This window comes from Uloborus diversus, chromosome 1 (genome assembly GCF_026930045.1).
Source record: "Uloborus diversus isolate 005 chromosome 1, Udiv.v.3.1, whole genome shotgun sequence".
NCBI lineage: Eukaryota > Metazoa > Arthropoda > Arachnida > Araneae > Uloboridae > Uloborus > Uloborus diversus.
In genome coordinates this window covers 89712473-89730312 of record NC_072731.1, presented here as the reverse complement: position 1 = coordinate 89730312, position 17840 = coordinate 89712473, and the positions used below count along the sequence as shown (strand labels likewise).

General features: G+C 32.2%; 1 protein-coding gene across 1 annotated transcript in view; it reads right to left on the bottom strand.

The window, feature by feature from the left end:
• Positions 1–16202, bottom strand: part of LOC129231053 (C-factor-like) — a 29170-nt gene extending 12968 nt beyond the window's left edge. Inside the window, exons 1-3 of the mRNA XM_054865303.1 lie at positions 15974–16202; positions 8698–8749; positions 3783–3970 (exon numbers count right to left, since the gene is read on the bottom strand). Coding sequence (XP_054721278.1) covers positions 3783–3970; positions 8698–8749; positions 15974–16105 — 372 coding nt within the window. The 5' untranslated portion in view covers positions 16106–16202. The remainder of the gene's footprint in view (positions 1–3782; positions 3971–8697; positions 8750–15973) is intronic.
• Between the last annotated feature and the right edge of the window lie 1638 nt (positions 16203–17840).

Here is a 17840-nt window from a genome sequence, read left to right as displayed (position 1 = left end):
TTTCTTAATAAATTACTCTGCAAGGTAATTTTTTTGAAGGGGCAAATATTTAAGGGACCAGCCTAGTCCCTCTAGTACATGGGCGGCACGCCACTGTTCGTCGCCTATCCAAGAGTTATAGAAATTCGGCTCATTAGATCGTTGATAACTTTTTTAATTGTAAAGATATTGAGGTGGAATTTTTTATGAGTTGCAGGATCTATCTGAGCTTTGGATTATAAAAGCTATTTTCTGCACATGCACAATGAAAAATTAATTGCTTTAAACGCTCATATTTCATTGAATTTTCAATATTTTAACTTCAAATTATATTATTATATTTCTCTGATATGCTGTCAAGTATTCTGAAAGTTTAATAATGTTTGACAGAAACCTCTGTGTGATATGAACCAAAAACCTTAAAAAAAATTTGTATTTTTGAAAGAAATGCTTATATCTCCATGGGTATAAGAGATACTTTCACGAAAATATAAAAATTAATTTTAGTTAGTTTTTCAACTTTTTTTTGAAATTTAAAGCTTATTCCCAGCCATTTACGATGAAAAATGATCAAAAACCTTTTTTTGTTTCTTCAATTTGTTTCATATCCCCTAAATGAATGGTAGACTTCATTTTTATTGGAAAATGACAGCTGGGGTATACCTTTCATGTGAAAAAAATTACAGAGCAATTGATTTTTTTTTCTCGAGAAATGTGTAAAAATGTGAAAGTGTACCAATACTTTTAGGCGATTCTCGAAAAAAGTCCTGTGCGTAATGCTAAGTTTTTTATTTTATTCAACTAACTATTAATTCAATATGGAATTAACTGTTATGCTTTGATAATATATTAAAGCATGTATTATTCCCCAACAGAATTATTTTTTGAATGCTTTGGTTAGCTGGAAAAAATAAAAAACTTAGCGTTACGCACGGGACATTTTTTCGAGAATCACCCTTTTGGTGTTATAGTGTATTTCAATTGGTACAGTTTGACACAGCGCTGTGGTCCGTGCATGTTATTGCAAGTTATTGAATAAAAAATCTATCCTTATAACACATTAAAGCTTAATTTATATGAACCAGGGTTTGTAATTTTTTTGTTTAAAAAATAAAAAATCAATTTCTTTTTAAATTTAAATTAGATTTTCTTTTTTTTTTTTTTTAAATCTACAAAAGTTTATAGACATTTATTACTTTACATTTATAAACATAATATGTTTCATATAACAAATGAAAAAGCAGTTTTTTAGTTATTTTTTAATAATAGGTATAAATAGACTGATTTAATACAAAGCATGATTCAAATTAAATTTAACATTTCCACCCCCCCCCCCCCTCATCCCTAGCTACAACCACTATTCTTTCAACTATAATTCTAGGGAACAGTGGTATACTACCACTATTTCCTAAAGTTATAATTTCCATACTTTTTAAAAGTTTTTTTTTTTTTTTTTTTAATTTGGCAGTTTTTAATGTTTATCAGTTTACAGTCAACAAAAGTTCTGAAATTGATTCAATTGTTCAATTGGGAAGCAATCTGAACTAATCAGGGTTGATAAAAAAATCACGATTAAAAAAAAGAAAAGAAAAAAAAAAAACTTTTTTTAATTGATTTTTTTTAGTTTAAGATTAATTAAGTATGTTTACTACTAACAAATTAAAGTTTCCAAGTTGCATGTCTAAATCAGATTCTTTTTTTATACATAAATTGAAAAAGAGATAAAACTAAAAATATAAATAAGAGTAATTAATAAATTAGCAGAAAATAATTGCTTACAATGTACGAATTTTTCCTTCTTTTACGTATCTATATCGTATAAAGAATGCTAAAGAAATTTAGATTTTTACTCCATCAACCACAGAATTGTTAGAGAGATGAAGTAGACTAAGGGATAATCAGAATAATTTTCATTTTGCATGAAAATTTTACAACTATTTCTCTATTCAGGAATTAAGTTGATTTCTAAATGAAAACAAGTTTGGCTGCTTTTTTGTTTCCATGCCTGTTGCATATTTAAAAGTTCAAACTTAGTCAGATAGGATAATTTTAACCACTTCTGGCAACCATGGACTGCAGGTGCATATCAGAGTTTGACAAAAACTTGCTTTAATATAAAGTTTCATATCCAGATGAATTTATTTCCCAGACATCTTTTAACAATCAAATTAAAAATATTTGCCTTTTCTATTTGAAAAATTATAAAATAAATAAAAAAATAATATAGAATCATATTAACTGTGGAAATAAAGAATAAAAATAACATAGAGCTTGGAATTATTTTCTTCAAATAATGATTTTCATTAATTTATTTAATTCTGTTTTAAAGAACCATAAGATAAATTTATGATTTAAAAAAGAAGAGAAAAAAAACACCTACATGTTGACTTTTAAATCCTTAATGCAATTCATCAAGGACTGAAAAGCAGACTTTTTTTCCTTTCGAATTCTTGTCTATTCATATGTATATTTTATTTTTTAACACTGTTTTGACTTATTGAATGTTGAAGAGGATTGTATGACAAGCTCATTTTTGTATGAATACTTTAATAGCTTAACTCCTAACAGATGAATCCCTCCTAACTCCAAACACAAACGTCTTAGTTCATATATCCTTTGCAATTTTTCTTTTCAATTTTATTGAGATCATGACTATTTTTATTTGGTTTCAATTGACTTTATTTTATAACTATATAAACAGTTTTATTTTCTTTTGGTAAGGTGGTTTATAATTAATATTTGCTTGTTTATAGTTTTTTTTCTATTAAAAATACTCTGAACTTTATGCCCATTAAATTTATTCTTTTCAACTTAAAAATTCATTCTTTAAAAATCCCCCCATGGTTTAAATCAATGATTATTTTTAAAAAATCAACTGACTTGAATCGCTCAACCATGGAACTAATGAATTCATTCAGCTTACTCTTACAATTAGTATAAGTTCTCGAAATATTCAATAATTTTTTTAAGATTTATAAATACATTATTATTTAGATTGGATTTGTGATTTTGTTTTATGATTTGCTTAAAGATAAGGTTTCCATCATTTTGTCCTTTTTCAGTGTAAAACAATATGTTGAACAATTATTTTTCTTAACTATATTAGTCACGGTATGTAAGAAAAACTGCTAATTTTTATCTTGCTCTGAAACAATTTTGAAGTAAAAACAATATTGCAAGGGTCTGAAAATCTGTTACACACATAGAAAGAGGGATGACGAGGGAGAGTTTTACCAGTTGAAGTTAAAATTTTAAAATGCAGTATAGTTAAATTTAGAGAAACACATCCTAAATATGCAAATTAAAAATATAAAATCAACCCATTTCAATCAATGATTTTGTTTAAAAAATCACTTGATTCAAATCAATGATTTAAAAAAAAAATGTCTTGTTTTAAATCATGACTTAAATCAACCAACTGTGGTATGAACCAAATTAGTTTGTCAGTTAGATCTAACAACGGATTACTTATTATTTAGGTGAGTGAGCACCTAAATAACCAATTACCATACCATTACCATAACGTCAACAAAAATTACCAATACGTAACAACAATTACCATACCATTACCATCTTGTTTTGTATGGTAAACCATTACCATACAAAACAAGATCCGTCAGCCATTTTATTTTTGATAAATAACTTTATAAATTTTGAACACCTGGTTTTTATTGTACATAGCCACTATCATATCTTTTATAAAAATCTGAAGAATTTTTGACAAATGAACGGTTACAGCATAACACAAAGTGCTATAACAAGATTTAACACAATAGATACTACCAAGTTAATAACACACTTACTTTAGTCAACAATAAAGGGCTAACAACATTGACTTCAAAATTTTCCATCATTGTCTCTTTGGTTACCTCTTCGAGTGAATCACGAAACAATATGCCAGCATTGTTGAGCAGCAAATTTAGACCTTTATCTCCCAAATCCAGCTCTAACTGTTGACGAAGAGATGAAAACGATTCCACATCTTTCACGTCTAAATTAAGAAATAAAATGATGATGCATTGTAAAATTTAAAAAATGCGAGTTATTTTCACTGCTATAACATTCACAACTTTCTTTCTCTCTCTGCATATATACACATTGCTATAATGCAAAATCTTCCTTACAGGAATGCAAGAATCAAGTTTTTTTTTTTTTTTTTAACCTCCTGGATTTTTTGGCTATCATAAATTCTGGACAAAAATAATTTGAAGGCTTGTACTTCAATTCTGTGATCGAAATATATTTTTTTAACATGTTACAGCTTCAGAGAATAAATATTGATTTTCTAACAAATATTGTCATCCAAAGTGGCTATCAAAATCATTCACAAGAAAAATGGCCAATTTTTAATTCGCTGTAGCTCAAGTTTGTCACCTTGCTTCTTCTTTTTGTTAGTACCATTTGAAAGAACATATTTTTTTCCTGTTTAAAAAAAAAGGTTTTTTCTTTTTTCGATGGTGTTCTTTCAGATAAGGATGAAAAAAATAGCTTGAAATACTGTGTGTATTAACGAACTGCTATGAAAGGTTGCAGAAAATTTTCATCCCACTGAAGCCCAAAATGTTCAGAGTTAAAGAGGACAACCTGGAAATCCATTCTGAAGAAGGCCATAACCGGGGCCATCGTGAAGTCAGTCGGTTTCCCTCTTTCTACCGGGCCTGCTTCAAGATTTAATTGCGCAATCCACGTGATCCCATACTTTTAAGCGCTTCACCCCTTCTCTTCAAACTTACAATTCGATATGGAGCACGAAAGTCTTAAAACTTCAGTATCTTCAGTTGATTTTGACATATACACAGCAAACAATAGTTCTCATACATATTTCATTGAAAAAAGATCAGAAAGCAATATAAATAGTGCAATGATATTTTTGATTATCATACATTTAAGTATTTAACATATGTACTTTTTATGTTTTGAATTGTAATTATTCTTTTAAATTTTAATTGAGTGCGACAAAAATGCTGTAAGTTCAGATTACTGCCGTCAAAACTTAAATAAAGAAAACAGATTATTCATTACATTTTTGAAATTTGTGAGATACAATAATCTGAAAATAAATCTTTTGGTAGTTGATCAGTTTAAATTTGGTGTTTAAAATGACCAACTTCGAAAATTCTCAGACCTTTTAAAATTTATTAACATTTTAGAAGTAAGATCCTGATTTTACGAAATTTCGTCTTTTTGCTTATGATTATGTTAATCTTATTTGATCGAAATAATCTGAAAATTTCAACCAGAACGTTCAAGAATAGAGTAAAATTCAGTGAGAAATTTTTTTTTTCAAATAATACATATAACACATTTCGAGAGTACACACTTTATTTACAAACATAAAAATAGCATAAAACAGCTTTAAAATTGAACAAATTCAGTGATAATCTGTTACTAACGATGTGACAAAACTAATAAGCACAAAAGTTACTAATGTACACATAAGCTACAAACTAAGGGTTTGTGTTCTCAAGTTTTCAAAAATTTGAATATTAAAAAACAATAACAATGATCGTAAAAATGTAAGTTCAGAGGAGTTTGAACATAATTCCCCAACACATTTATTAATTGCAATAATGGTTGTTTATGTGAATTCCAGCCAAGTTTCATATGAAATCTGAGATATAACTGCCTCTTTAACTATTTTATGGAAAAAAAAAATTCATGAGAAATTAGAAATGTAATCACATGAGGTTTCTAATTAACCAATTCAAATCCTTAATATGACACTTGAGACAGTCACTATGATACTTGAAAGTTGTTAAGAATGAAATTCGTATTTTTGTCTTTAAAGTACTTTTAAGTTTTTAATAGCAAACACTTGGATGAAATTATTTGCGATACACAGTACATTGTTTGAAAAATTATGCTGTGTAAACCTGTTGGCTTATTATGATTATATATTTAATAAATATATAACCATTGTATATGTTCATATTTCATAGTAAACTCAGAAAAATTAGAAAACGCATTTTGATCAGTTTAAAATATTTGATATCTATTAGGACTTTATTTTTAGGAATATATTTCAAAATCACCCCCTATCGATTTCGTACATTCAACACAGTACTTTAAAACTATTGAAACTGAAAAGGTCTATTTAAACATACTTGTGCTTTAATGTATACTATTTACACATCGTGTCACACAGGTACCTTTTTTAAAATCTTTCCGCATAAAATTAGTTGAAATAAATTCAATTAGACTCATCTTTAAAAATGACCTAAATCTTACATTTTCAAACATATTAACCTTTAGAACTGTCAATTTTTATTGTTAACTTTCTTTCCTGTCAACGAAAATTAACTAAATCACAACATTAATTTGATTAACAAATGATAATAATCAGAATTCTGAACGATTTTTAGTACATGTAAATGTAGTCACTTTTTTGTGATTCAGACTAAACTTAAATTGCTCTTTTATTAACAGGCAGATACCCTCACACGTTTTTTACGAAATATAGAATAAATAAATTAAATAATACTATAAAAAGAAAAATATTACTTACTCAATTTTTAAGGCATTATCTCCTGTTAGAATTTTGAATTTTCTAATTCTCATCCAAGTCTGCATGTCTGTAACGGACAGCAAACTCGACTCGAACTAAATGCCCTTTGTAAGCAAACGCCGTTCTGTCGATAGCCGCTGGCCGTAGGGTTGGGGACCATGGGATCACTTGGATGACTCATCCCAGGAATTCGCTCGCTTGAAGCAGGCCCGGTAGAAAGAGGGAAACCGACTGACTTCACGATGGCCCCGCCATAACCCACCCTGGGCTGATGTGCCATTCAAGAAGAAGAGTATTTTTTTATTGTGAATACATTCTAATATTTTTGTGAGTTTGAACTCATTAGTTTTCGTGTAGCACGCATGTAAACTCTTGAAACAGTGCAGGGAGGAACGTTTTTCCGGGATTTTAAGATGTCATAAATTCTAAACAAAAATAATTAAAAAGCTTGTACTTTTAATTTTTCTAAATTGAAAAACCACTTTTCAATTGTACAAAATGACCATTTTGTTACGTACAAAAGGCCCTTAAGCTATTAAATTTGGTACAAGTTAGTTTGGACTTTTGGGGGAAGGATACTCTTCGGAACATTTTTTTTCGTTTAAAAAATTTGTCATGATAATTTTCCATTATTCAACTTTGATCACAATGCTTAATTTAATTAGCTGGTTTTTGAACAATATTTAATAAGGTAAAACTTTGGAAAGTAAAATGCTTCAAAATGACATGTCCAAAAGTGTTTCCTTTATGTATCACATTCACATATATAAGCATTTGTGAAATTAAGAAACTTTTTTTAGCTGCATATTTTATTTCTAAAAAATATCAGTTAATTGACTTGATATTTTTATGAAAACTTACTATTCCAAGGGTTTCCCTCTTTTACTGCTTCATACTTCAATGAGTGAGTAATAGTAATAAAATGTGTCATAAGATTTTAAAAAATTGAAAAGCAACAAAATTAATAAAGGTTATTTAAGTATTTTCTTTTACATTAAATTGCTTTGAATGTAATAAACTTGATAAGTACCAGGTATAAATTATTTTTGTACTCTAGTATAATACTAAATATTTTCATTGTCTTTAAAAAAATCTCTTTGTTTACCAATCATCTCATATTTAAATGTTTACTATTCGGTTCCCGAATATAGAAGTATTCTGCCAAACCCAATATTCAGTTTGTCTGCCGAATATGTAGTATACCAAGCAAACATTTGGTGCACCTCTAAATCCCACTTGATGAGGGGACAAAGAACTCTTTGATTGTGAAATGATCCGATGCAGTTTGAGAGGTTCGTGAGTAATATTGAGCTATGCCTCTTAGTGATTAAATATCCTACTTTATTTGCATTGAATGGAAACTTGTGCCTTTCCTAAAATTTAAATGTATCAGATGAACATATATTTTACTTAATTCATTAAAACTGCAAGCTATCTTTGCTAAATAAATAACCAATGATTAAAATAAGTTATTAATTTTAAGCATGCAAAATAAATTACTTTATTAAATGAAAAATTATCACATAAGTTTGTGCTACAATATGATTGAAGTGAAAAATCAATATAAGTAAAGCACAAATTTTGAAGAAAATACAGCATATAGCTATTTCAAGGCTACAATAGAGCCTCTTCATCAGTGCAAGAAGCTCACCAACACAACCGAAAGTCGCAAGAGAACTGCTCTGAGCCCGGGGTTGACATGCTGTTCGTTGATTGGTTGGTTGCTGTCTTGTGTCCTGAATTCCTATTGGTTTGCCCTCTTTGGTATAAACACCGGTGTCTACTTGGTTGTTGTCAGTTCTCTCGCGACTTTTGGTTGTGTTGGTGAGCTTCTTGCACTGATGAAGAGGCTCCATTGTAGCTTTGAAATTGCTATATGGGGCATTCCAAGGTATTTTTGACATTTATGTAGAGTCCGTAACGTGACCTTTTTTGCCATAACTTTTTAATTTACCGTTTGATTTGCAAATTATTTTAATTTGAGCTGGTGTGTTGGTAGGAAAAGATCAAAATATAATAATATGCTAATCAAACAGTAAATTAAAAAGTTATGACAAAAAAGGTCACGTTACGGACTCTACATAAATGTCAAAAATACCGTGGAATGCCCCATATGCTGTATTTTCTTCAAAATTTGTGCTTTATTTACGTTGGTTTTTCACTTCAATCAAATTACTATATTGTCAAGTAGCATATGGTAAAAGCATATTTACCCAATTTTATGACTTTCACATTGGAATTTTTCTTGGCAATCGCTTGAAGTTCCTACAAACATTTTAAATAACTAGTTTGTATTTTATTATTATTTAATGAAACATTACATCCACCATAAACAGAGAAACACCATTACAACGAATACCAATACAACAAAATATGTTTCAACAAATTAAAGTTTCAGTCCTGATTTAACTTCTGTCATGTTGCTTGAATTCCATTACAACAAAATTCTTGAATAAAACTAACAAAATCTGAGGTCATTTAAGTTGGTTGTAACAGAATTTCACTGCATTAAAATTATTTGTAATTTAAAAGGCTTTTAAAAGATGGAATAAATTTTTGAAAAATTATAAAGATTTGAGAACAAAAGTTTTACAGCCTGGATGAAATGATATAGATCAACTTTAAAAGAATTTTATGAATAAGTTTATGGGAGGAGGTTCTATTTCATTTGAAAAAAATTAAAGCAACTAAAGCTCTAGGACTGGATAATATTTATCCAAAAATTTTAGTTGAATATGGGGCATTCCAAGGTATTTTTGACATTATGTAAAGTCCGTAACGTGACCTTTTTTTGCCATAACTTTTTAATTTACCGTTTGATTTGCAAATTATTTTAATTTGAGCTGGTAGGTTGGTTGGTAAAGATCAAAATAAAATAATATGCTAATCAAACAGTAAATTAAAAAGTTATGGCAACAAAGGTCATGTTGCGGACTCTACATAAATGTCAAAAATACCTTGGAATGCCCCATATGCAGAGGAATTAGTGAATGTTATTTTAAATATTTCCAATGCTTCTTATAACTCGGGGGCATTGCCAGAGAACTGGAAGCTGGTTGACATATAGCCACTCTTCAAGAAAGGGTCTAAAGGTAATGCAGGGAATTATAGACCTGTAAGTGTGATTTCAGTGGTTTGTAAGATTTTTGAAACTTTGATCAAAATTATGATTATGAATTTCTTAAGAGACAAATAGTCTGTTGACTAATTTGCAGTAGGGTTTCATGAAAGGTAAATCCTGTGCTACTAATTTATTGCATTTCTATGACAAGGTTAACTTGCTTTAGATAACAAAAAGTGTATGGATGTTGTCTATATTGATTCTCAAAAAGCTTTTGATAAGATACTGAATGTTGCTCTTTTCAGCAAACTAACTGATATTCGTATAGGAATAGGAGGAAAAACTTTACTTTGGGTTAGGAATTGGCTGACTGGAAAGAAACGGAGTAGTTGTGAGGGGAAATCATTCTCGATGGTTTTAAGCGAGGTTCCTCAAGGATCAGTTTTAGGGCCTCTTCTGTTTATTACTTTTATAAATGACATTGATGAAAATATTTCTGGAAACATAAAATGATTTGCTGATAATGTGAAAGTTAAGGGATTTCAGAGAATGAGGAACAAGTAAAACAGCTTCAAAGGGATTTAGATCATATTAGTAAGTGGGCGGAAAAGTGGGGTATGTCAGTTAATGTAAGGAAATGTCAAGTGCAGCATTGCAAGCGACAAAGCAAATAGAATGTTTGGGTTTATCAACAGATCTATTTCAAACAAAACTAAGAAGGTTCTACTGCTTTTATATAGGAGTTTAGTGAGACCTCAATTGGAGTATGCTGTTCAGTTTTGGTCTCCTTATCTCAGGAAAGTTATTTCTGTATTGGAAAGGTTTCAAAGAAGAGTTACAAGACAAGTAAGGGGACTTTCAGACTTAGACTATGATAACAGAACTGCTACTCTGCTAGATATTTCTGAGGTCTGAAATGCTTCCTTCAACCCTACATCCCTTACACTTTGTGTAAATGTTCTTGTGAAAATGATGAGACCCGCTCCCAGTAAATGTTTAAACTCTGCTTGGCTCTCCTCTGATATGCCCCCCTCTTGGCGAGATTTTAATTTTTCGCTCGATACGAAAATCGCCAATAAGGCGATAACTTGGCAACCCTGGTTTTGCAACTTGAACGCTGGAAAGTAGTTTCTCGAAGTCTGTCTTTTTGCACGTGTCTGTGTGGTAGGAGGTAGGTGCTCATATGTTCCGCTCTTAGGGAGATTTTAAGTTGAATACTCTAAAATAAAGTTTCAATTCAAACTTTATTTTAGAGTATTCTTTTTCTTGTTGTTTTTTAATGTTAATTTAGTTGAATTTTCTATTTTAATTATGAGTTCTTGTGATGTTGTCCAAATGTATCAATTGAAATTTTTGAATGAATCTTCTTTTTCTTTTTCGTCAGGTCGTCCAACGTTTGGACGTACCGGAGTCCTAAATAGATTTTTTATATTTAAACTAATTGAAAATAAAGAGGTTTTTTTAGAATTTTTAAGGGAAATTGGTTTACTTAAGAATGAAATGTTATGTTCTAGATGTAATTCTGTTATGAAAATTAAAAAAACTAAAAAATGTTCAGATGGGTTAATTTTTTTTTGTAGAAAGGTTATTGGGGGTGTTGTTTGTGGAAAAGAAGCAACGATCAGGAGTGGGTCATGGTTTAGTTCTAGCAAGTTGAAAATAGAGGAGATTTTTTTGATAACATATGAGATTTTAATTGGGACCAAAACTGCTGATATTGAAAGTCAATATTTTTTTTCATCACAAACTTTAGCCGATTGGCGAAATTATATTAATGAAGAAATATTAAATTACATTGAATTAAAATCCGAACAAATAGGGGGGGTTGGGAAAGTTATTGAAGTTGATGAATCTAAATTTGGGAAAAGAAAATATAATCGGGGACATGCAGTTGAGGGACAATGGGTTTTTGGGGGGGTTGAACGGGGTTCGGGGAAAACTTTTTTGGTTGCTGTTGGGGATAGGGGTAGGGAAACTCTATTTTTGGCAATTAAGCAGTGGATACTACCAGGCACGACGGTGCACTCCGATTGTTGGAGGGCATATGATACATTGGGGGAGGAGGGGTATGAGCATTTAACAGTCGACCATAAACTAAATTTTGTAGATCCAGAAACTAAATGTCACACTAACACAATTGAATCCACATGGAGACACGTTAAAAGTACTCTACCAACATATAATAGATTAGGGGATTTTAAATTTTATTTAGCTTATTATTTATACAAAAAAAATTGTGAATACAAAAATGAGGATATGTTTGTAAAGTTTTTGGAAATAATTCGCGAAATTAATTGGGTGGAGTACAAAATACAAGTAAAATAAGGTTGTTTTTTTTTGGAATTTTTTTTGTCAAAACAAACATAATTTAAATATTTTTGTAAAGTAATGATAATAAAAAATGGGATAATTTCCCTAAGAGCGGAACATATGTGCACTGCCTCACGTGAGGAAGTAAAAGAAAAGTAAAAAAGGTAAGTGAACATATTTTGAATTATTGTGTTTTTAGTGTGTTTCTGGTAGTTTGTATTTTGGTCTGGTTGGCATTTTTGTAGCACAAAAATGGTGTTAATTTCACATAAAATCTGTGACTTTATTGTATACTGAACGGAGGAGATCTGTGACTTATATCCGACTGTGATGTATATTAAAAGTCGGAGGGATAACGTTTTTATGAGACCTCGGGCTCGCCAGGACCTCGCTGCCGCTCGGTCCTGGCGAGCCCGAGGTCTCATAGTACTTTCGTAATGAGACCGAGGCAGGGCCGGCGAGCCGAGGTCTCATTACGAAAGTACTATGAGACCGAGGGCTCGTATCCCGGAGAAACAACGGAAAAAAATTAATGCATTAATTTCATTAAATAATTAATGACATAATTTGAATTTTTCCTGTTGGCGCTAAAAAAGCATCGCTAAGAACGATGTATGACATATGACGTCATACATAGTTTTCTTGGCGACGCTTTTTTGGCGCCAACAGGAAAAAGTCGCCAAGAGGGGGGTATATCAGATTTGTTCCCTCTGCTTTTGTAATATAAACACCTAATGGATCACAATTTAAAATGTTTTTGACTGAAATTTGGTTATTTTCTAAACAGTTAAGTTGAAGATCATTAGTGCACATTTTGAGACACATTTTCAGGAACCAAAATTTTTAACGTCTTTCTATCCCTGCTTTTAACCAAACCTAGTGGCACAAAAGCCTATGGGTGCCAAGGCTTACTTTACGCATCACAGGCTCTAGGCAGATGTTCCGATTAGGTGGTCAGCCGAACCCCTGGGGTTTTGCTTCCGAAAGCACGCTTGATACTCACTGTTTTCAACAATATTAATTATAAGAAGACATGAAAAGGCGGATTTACACACACTATTGGCCGAAATACATCTATTTATAACAAATTACCTAAGGTAAGTCCTATCCCCGTGCAAAATAAAACTTTGAGATGCTATAAAAACAATCCAAATGATGTAGCGAATGCCTCCGTGGCTAAAAATGATCCTTAATGACCATAATTTTAAAAAAAAATTGCTTTTACCTCAAAATGCACAATCTTTTTGTTATGCCTTCGGACTATAATTAGCGTCTGATTTCAAAAGAATTTATTGATGACACTAAAACTCAGCAATAGCCACTGAACAAAAAAAAAACTAGTATGTTGTGGCCATCACGAAACTTTCTTCTATATTTTTCCTTTTTCTGATCCCTCCCCATGCTTGACGAGGAAGCAATATTCCTAACAAAAACAAAATTTCCATACAATTAAAATCACGAGAAATACGCAGATGACAATCTATTACGATTTATCTTTCTTATTGTTGCATTAATAAAACTATTTTTATTCACAAAAAAAAAAAATCAACCCCTCTTGGAGCGATTGGAGTCAAAATTGAACCAAAGCCTGTTTACTTATGGATTCACATATATTCCAAATTTCAACCAGAACGTAGCATTACTTCTTGAGATAGGGCACTCACAATGGAAAAAAAGAACGGGCGATTGCGCTACCCCCTTTTTAGCTGTTGACACCAAAATAAAATCAGCTCTTATACCCAATAAGGGCTACTTCCCGATAAATTTTTCTTTCATTCCGTTCGTTATTTCGTGAGATACAGCAGTCACAATTGACGACAAAAAACGTTCTATAACTCAACCCCCGTTTGAGCTATTGACACCAAAATTGAATCAGCACCTGCTCCTGCTAGGGGCAACATATGGACCAAATTTTGTTTGATTCCGCCAGTTACTTCCTGGGGAATAGCAAGCAGGCGTAACTCAAAAAATGTCCCATTGCTCCACCCCCCTTGGAGGAATTCGCGCCAAAAACCAATGGGCACAAGTTCACATAAGGGCACATATGTGTACCAAATTTCGTTCAATTTCATGCGGTAGTTTTTGCTGTAGAGCGGCCACAAAAAACTGGTCACACACAGACGTGACACACATACATACACACACACAGACAGACATTTTCCAAAAATAGTCGAAATGGAATCAGCACACCTCAAAACGTTCGAATCCGTCAAAATTCGAAATTTTGCACGAATCCAATACTTTCTTCTATATATTAGATATAGAAGAAAGTAAAAATGAACAAAATCAGTTCTATAACTATGCTTCAATAACTTAACTATGCATAAGAAAGTAAGCATTTGAGAAAAATCAAAGACAACCTTGAAAAGTTTTGCAAAATTCATGCAAAAAATATCAATATTATTATTATTATGGATATTTTTTTTTAAGTAAGTGGTTGAGCAAAAATCTCTGGGCACTAACCAAATTTTTCTGTGGGCCAGTTCCAGTCTGCCAGAATACCGATTGAGAATCAATGTTTTCTGTATTAAGGAGCAAACCTAACTTTGTGGTGATCGCTATGCAGATCCTTAATCACAGCACTACAGGTTACGTTTGCCCCCAAGTATAGTCGAACACTATAGTCAAGATTAGATAGTTTATTAATTTTACGTTATTTATTATTAAGGCAATAATCGTTGACAAGTTAAAATTTTGCATTTATTATTGCCAGAAGTACAAAAACGAAAAATAAAAGAACACAATGCAAAAAATAATTTGAAAAATGAATTTTAATAATGATGTGATGATCAATTTTAATAGCTACCAAATGATTATGACCATCATAGATACTTACAGAAAGAAAATATAATAATAAATTTAAAAAAATAAACACAATAAAATCACTTGAATTTTGACGTCTTGAATTCAAATTACGTTTTTCGTAAACACGAATTGCGATAGGAAGGACCTTACTAGTTTTGTTGTTTGAATTCATCTATTGGTGCTTTTTCCTGAAAAATGTAATTTTATATAAAAAAAAAACTTTTATAATGCAAAGTTAGCTTGAGTTAAGCCCTGAAAACAGTATGAATAAAATCAAACTACAGACGATTTCAATCTATGATGACAGAAATGTCGCTCTCTAAATGAATATTGAAAACAACTGTCATCATGGCAATAACAACTTTGGTTAAGTGAGGGCAATAAGCAACTTGTCATTGTTCAAAAAAAAAAAAAAAAAAAAAACACAGATGTGTTATAATCTTTACAAGTTCTTTTTAAAAAGTTTTGCCGCATGTCTACTAGGATTTGTAGCTTTTTTTATACAATATTTTAACTTTTTTTTAAAAACTTTTTTCTTTTTTTTTAAAGCTGAAAAAAAAAACATTCAATTTGGAATTTGAAAAAAGTCAAAATGTGTGGAAAGCTTCCATGTTCAGTACAAAGTTGAAGGTATAAACTAAATTTGTTTTAGAAGCAGAAATTAATGAAGGAAAACATGAAAAGTTATTACATCATCCAAAAGGTTCAACAAAAATAGAAAATTTTCAATTAAACCCCCCTCATATACATCATCCCCCACATCAACAACGGATAATCACTCCAACAGTACCGGATATCCTGTCTGGAGGGGAGTGGTCTGATCAGATATTGCCGGATAGTTAAAAATCAGTCGGATAGGCGGGATATGCAGTGCATTACTGGTAATTAATATTGTTTTATTTATGTTGTCCAAATGTGCCTCAAGCATGTCCAAATGTAACCCATATAGGTGTAATGGCACATGTAGACGTGCATATTTTTATTTGTATATTTTTTTAAAATTTTGTCACATCTCTTAATATTTGAGCATGCATGATTAGGTGTAAAACTATGGTTAATAAAAAAATGAGAAAATAAAATGTAATAGGCTAGTTTTTTGTATAAATTAGGAAAACCTCCACATATGACACACCCCTCCTCTGTCACTTTTTAGGCCGTTCTTCCTTGAAACGTGTGCATAAAACAAAATTACAGCAGCAACATTTTCCTTGCGGCATCTTCTTTGCGAGTATGCAACCCAATTGTACCAACAAAATACAACAGTATGACTATAAAAATACAACACATCACACAAAAATATCAAGCATACATACGGTTGCTTTGTCAGTGTTTCGACATGATGCGAATATATGAACTGGAGGCTTGGGCAATGCTAGAAATTGCCGGACAAATTCTAAACCGAGCCCTCTGTTGGCGCCAGTTATTAAAACACTTGTGATACTCATTTTAATAATACAAAAGTGATATTAACCAGGCAGATATTAGACAAACACCGGTAGCACGAAATTTGCTTATCTACGTGCTTCTTGCGCGTAGCGGCTTGACTACATACTACATTACTTTACATTATACATTCAGCAACTTGGAGTATGAAAGTTCAGAGGCATTTGTTCTGAGACCCTCCCTTTAACTAATTTAGCAGAAGGTGATACGTGTACAGGGAGTTCAGGAGGGGGTGATTGTCCTTGAAAAATTAATGTATTTTTGTATAAGTAGGCGTAATTTTTGCTATTTTTTTATACAACCTGCATTGAATTTATTCCCTTTGCCCTCTCCCTTGGAAGAATTGGAGATCACGGACTCGCAGCTTGCCCTTACGAAAAAACGGTGCGATTGTGCAACATATTTTATTTTTCTTAGTAATGTATTGATTCAGCTATTTTTATTCGCACAAAAATAGCCAATATCAACACCCAATTGAAACGATTGGCGCCAAAATTTAATCAGTGTTTCTTTCCGTGCGTTGGTTCGCATTTATTCCAAATTTCATCTGAAACGTAGCTTAACTTCTTGAGATATATAGCACCTTTAATGAACTAGAGAGAACGGTCCATTGCAGTCCCCCCCCCCTCCCGCTCTTGAGCTATGGGCATCAAAACCAAAATAGAACCATCTCCTTGTACCCTCTAAAAAGAGGGAGAGCATTTTGGTTTTTGCTTTGAAATTTTTTCCAAAACAGGGATTCTCAACCTCTGCTCCAGAGGATCGGTACCGGTCCGCGAAAAATGTGCAAAATGGGAAGATTGGGTGCCGTTGATTGGGCGCCATCAATGGGGGGGGGGGGGGCTCTGGCTTTTGGGTGGTTTTCGCGATATTTAGGGGGGTGCGCCTTTGCTCTAAGGGGGGTGGGAACCCCTGCTTAAGTTACAGCTTAGGGACCCCATTCTGTTGTTGGAGGGGGGGGGGAGGACTCCCAAAAAACTGCATTATTCGTTCTTTAAAAAAAATGAAAAAAAAAAATATTTTCAAGTGTTTAAAAACTTTGAGTATTTTGGAAAATGTTGTTATTTCTGACAAATGTGTCGCTTCTAAAAGGGTCTAATGTATGCTGCAACTACATACCGCCGTGACCCCGCAACGCAAGGGGAAGGGAAATCGGAAGGGACCTGAAAATTTTTGAGCTTTGTTTTCATTCAATTCGATTAAATTTCGCCGAAAATCAAATTTAGTTTTAAAAGCTTATAGTGGTTCTGGGGAACCCCTTAGAACCCCAGAACCTTGACCGATCCCCCGATTAAGTAATTGGGGGCTCTAGGCCAAAAACTTTTTCGAGGCCCTCATGTAGTCCAAAATTACAATTTTTGCTATAAACTTGCTAAAACAATCTTAGCCATTTGGGGCCCGCAAATAGCAGGAGCTTTACGTCAGGACCTAGATGGCCTATTCAGTAAACAGGCCCTGCTGAGTAGGGGAAGGGGGCTCTCAACCCAACTTCCCTATGCGAAAACCAAACCTTGATTCGATGCAAAAAGTACCAGATTGCCCTCCCTAGGCCACCTGCCACGGAAAGAAGGGAAAACTCCTGAAAGAAAAGGAAAAGAAGGAAAAAGTCCAGACCGTATCGGGGCCAAGAAAAGTTTTTGGGAAGGATCTGGATTGGGGGGAGGGGGGAGGATGGAATTGGAAGGGGCCCGAAATTTTTTTAGCTGTTTTCATTCAATTTTATTAATTTTTTCCGTA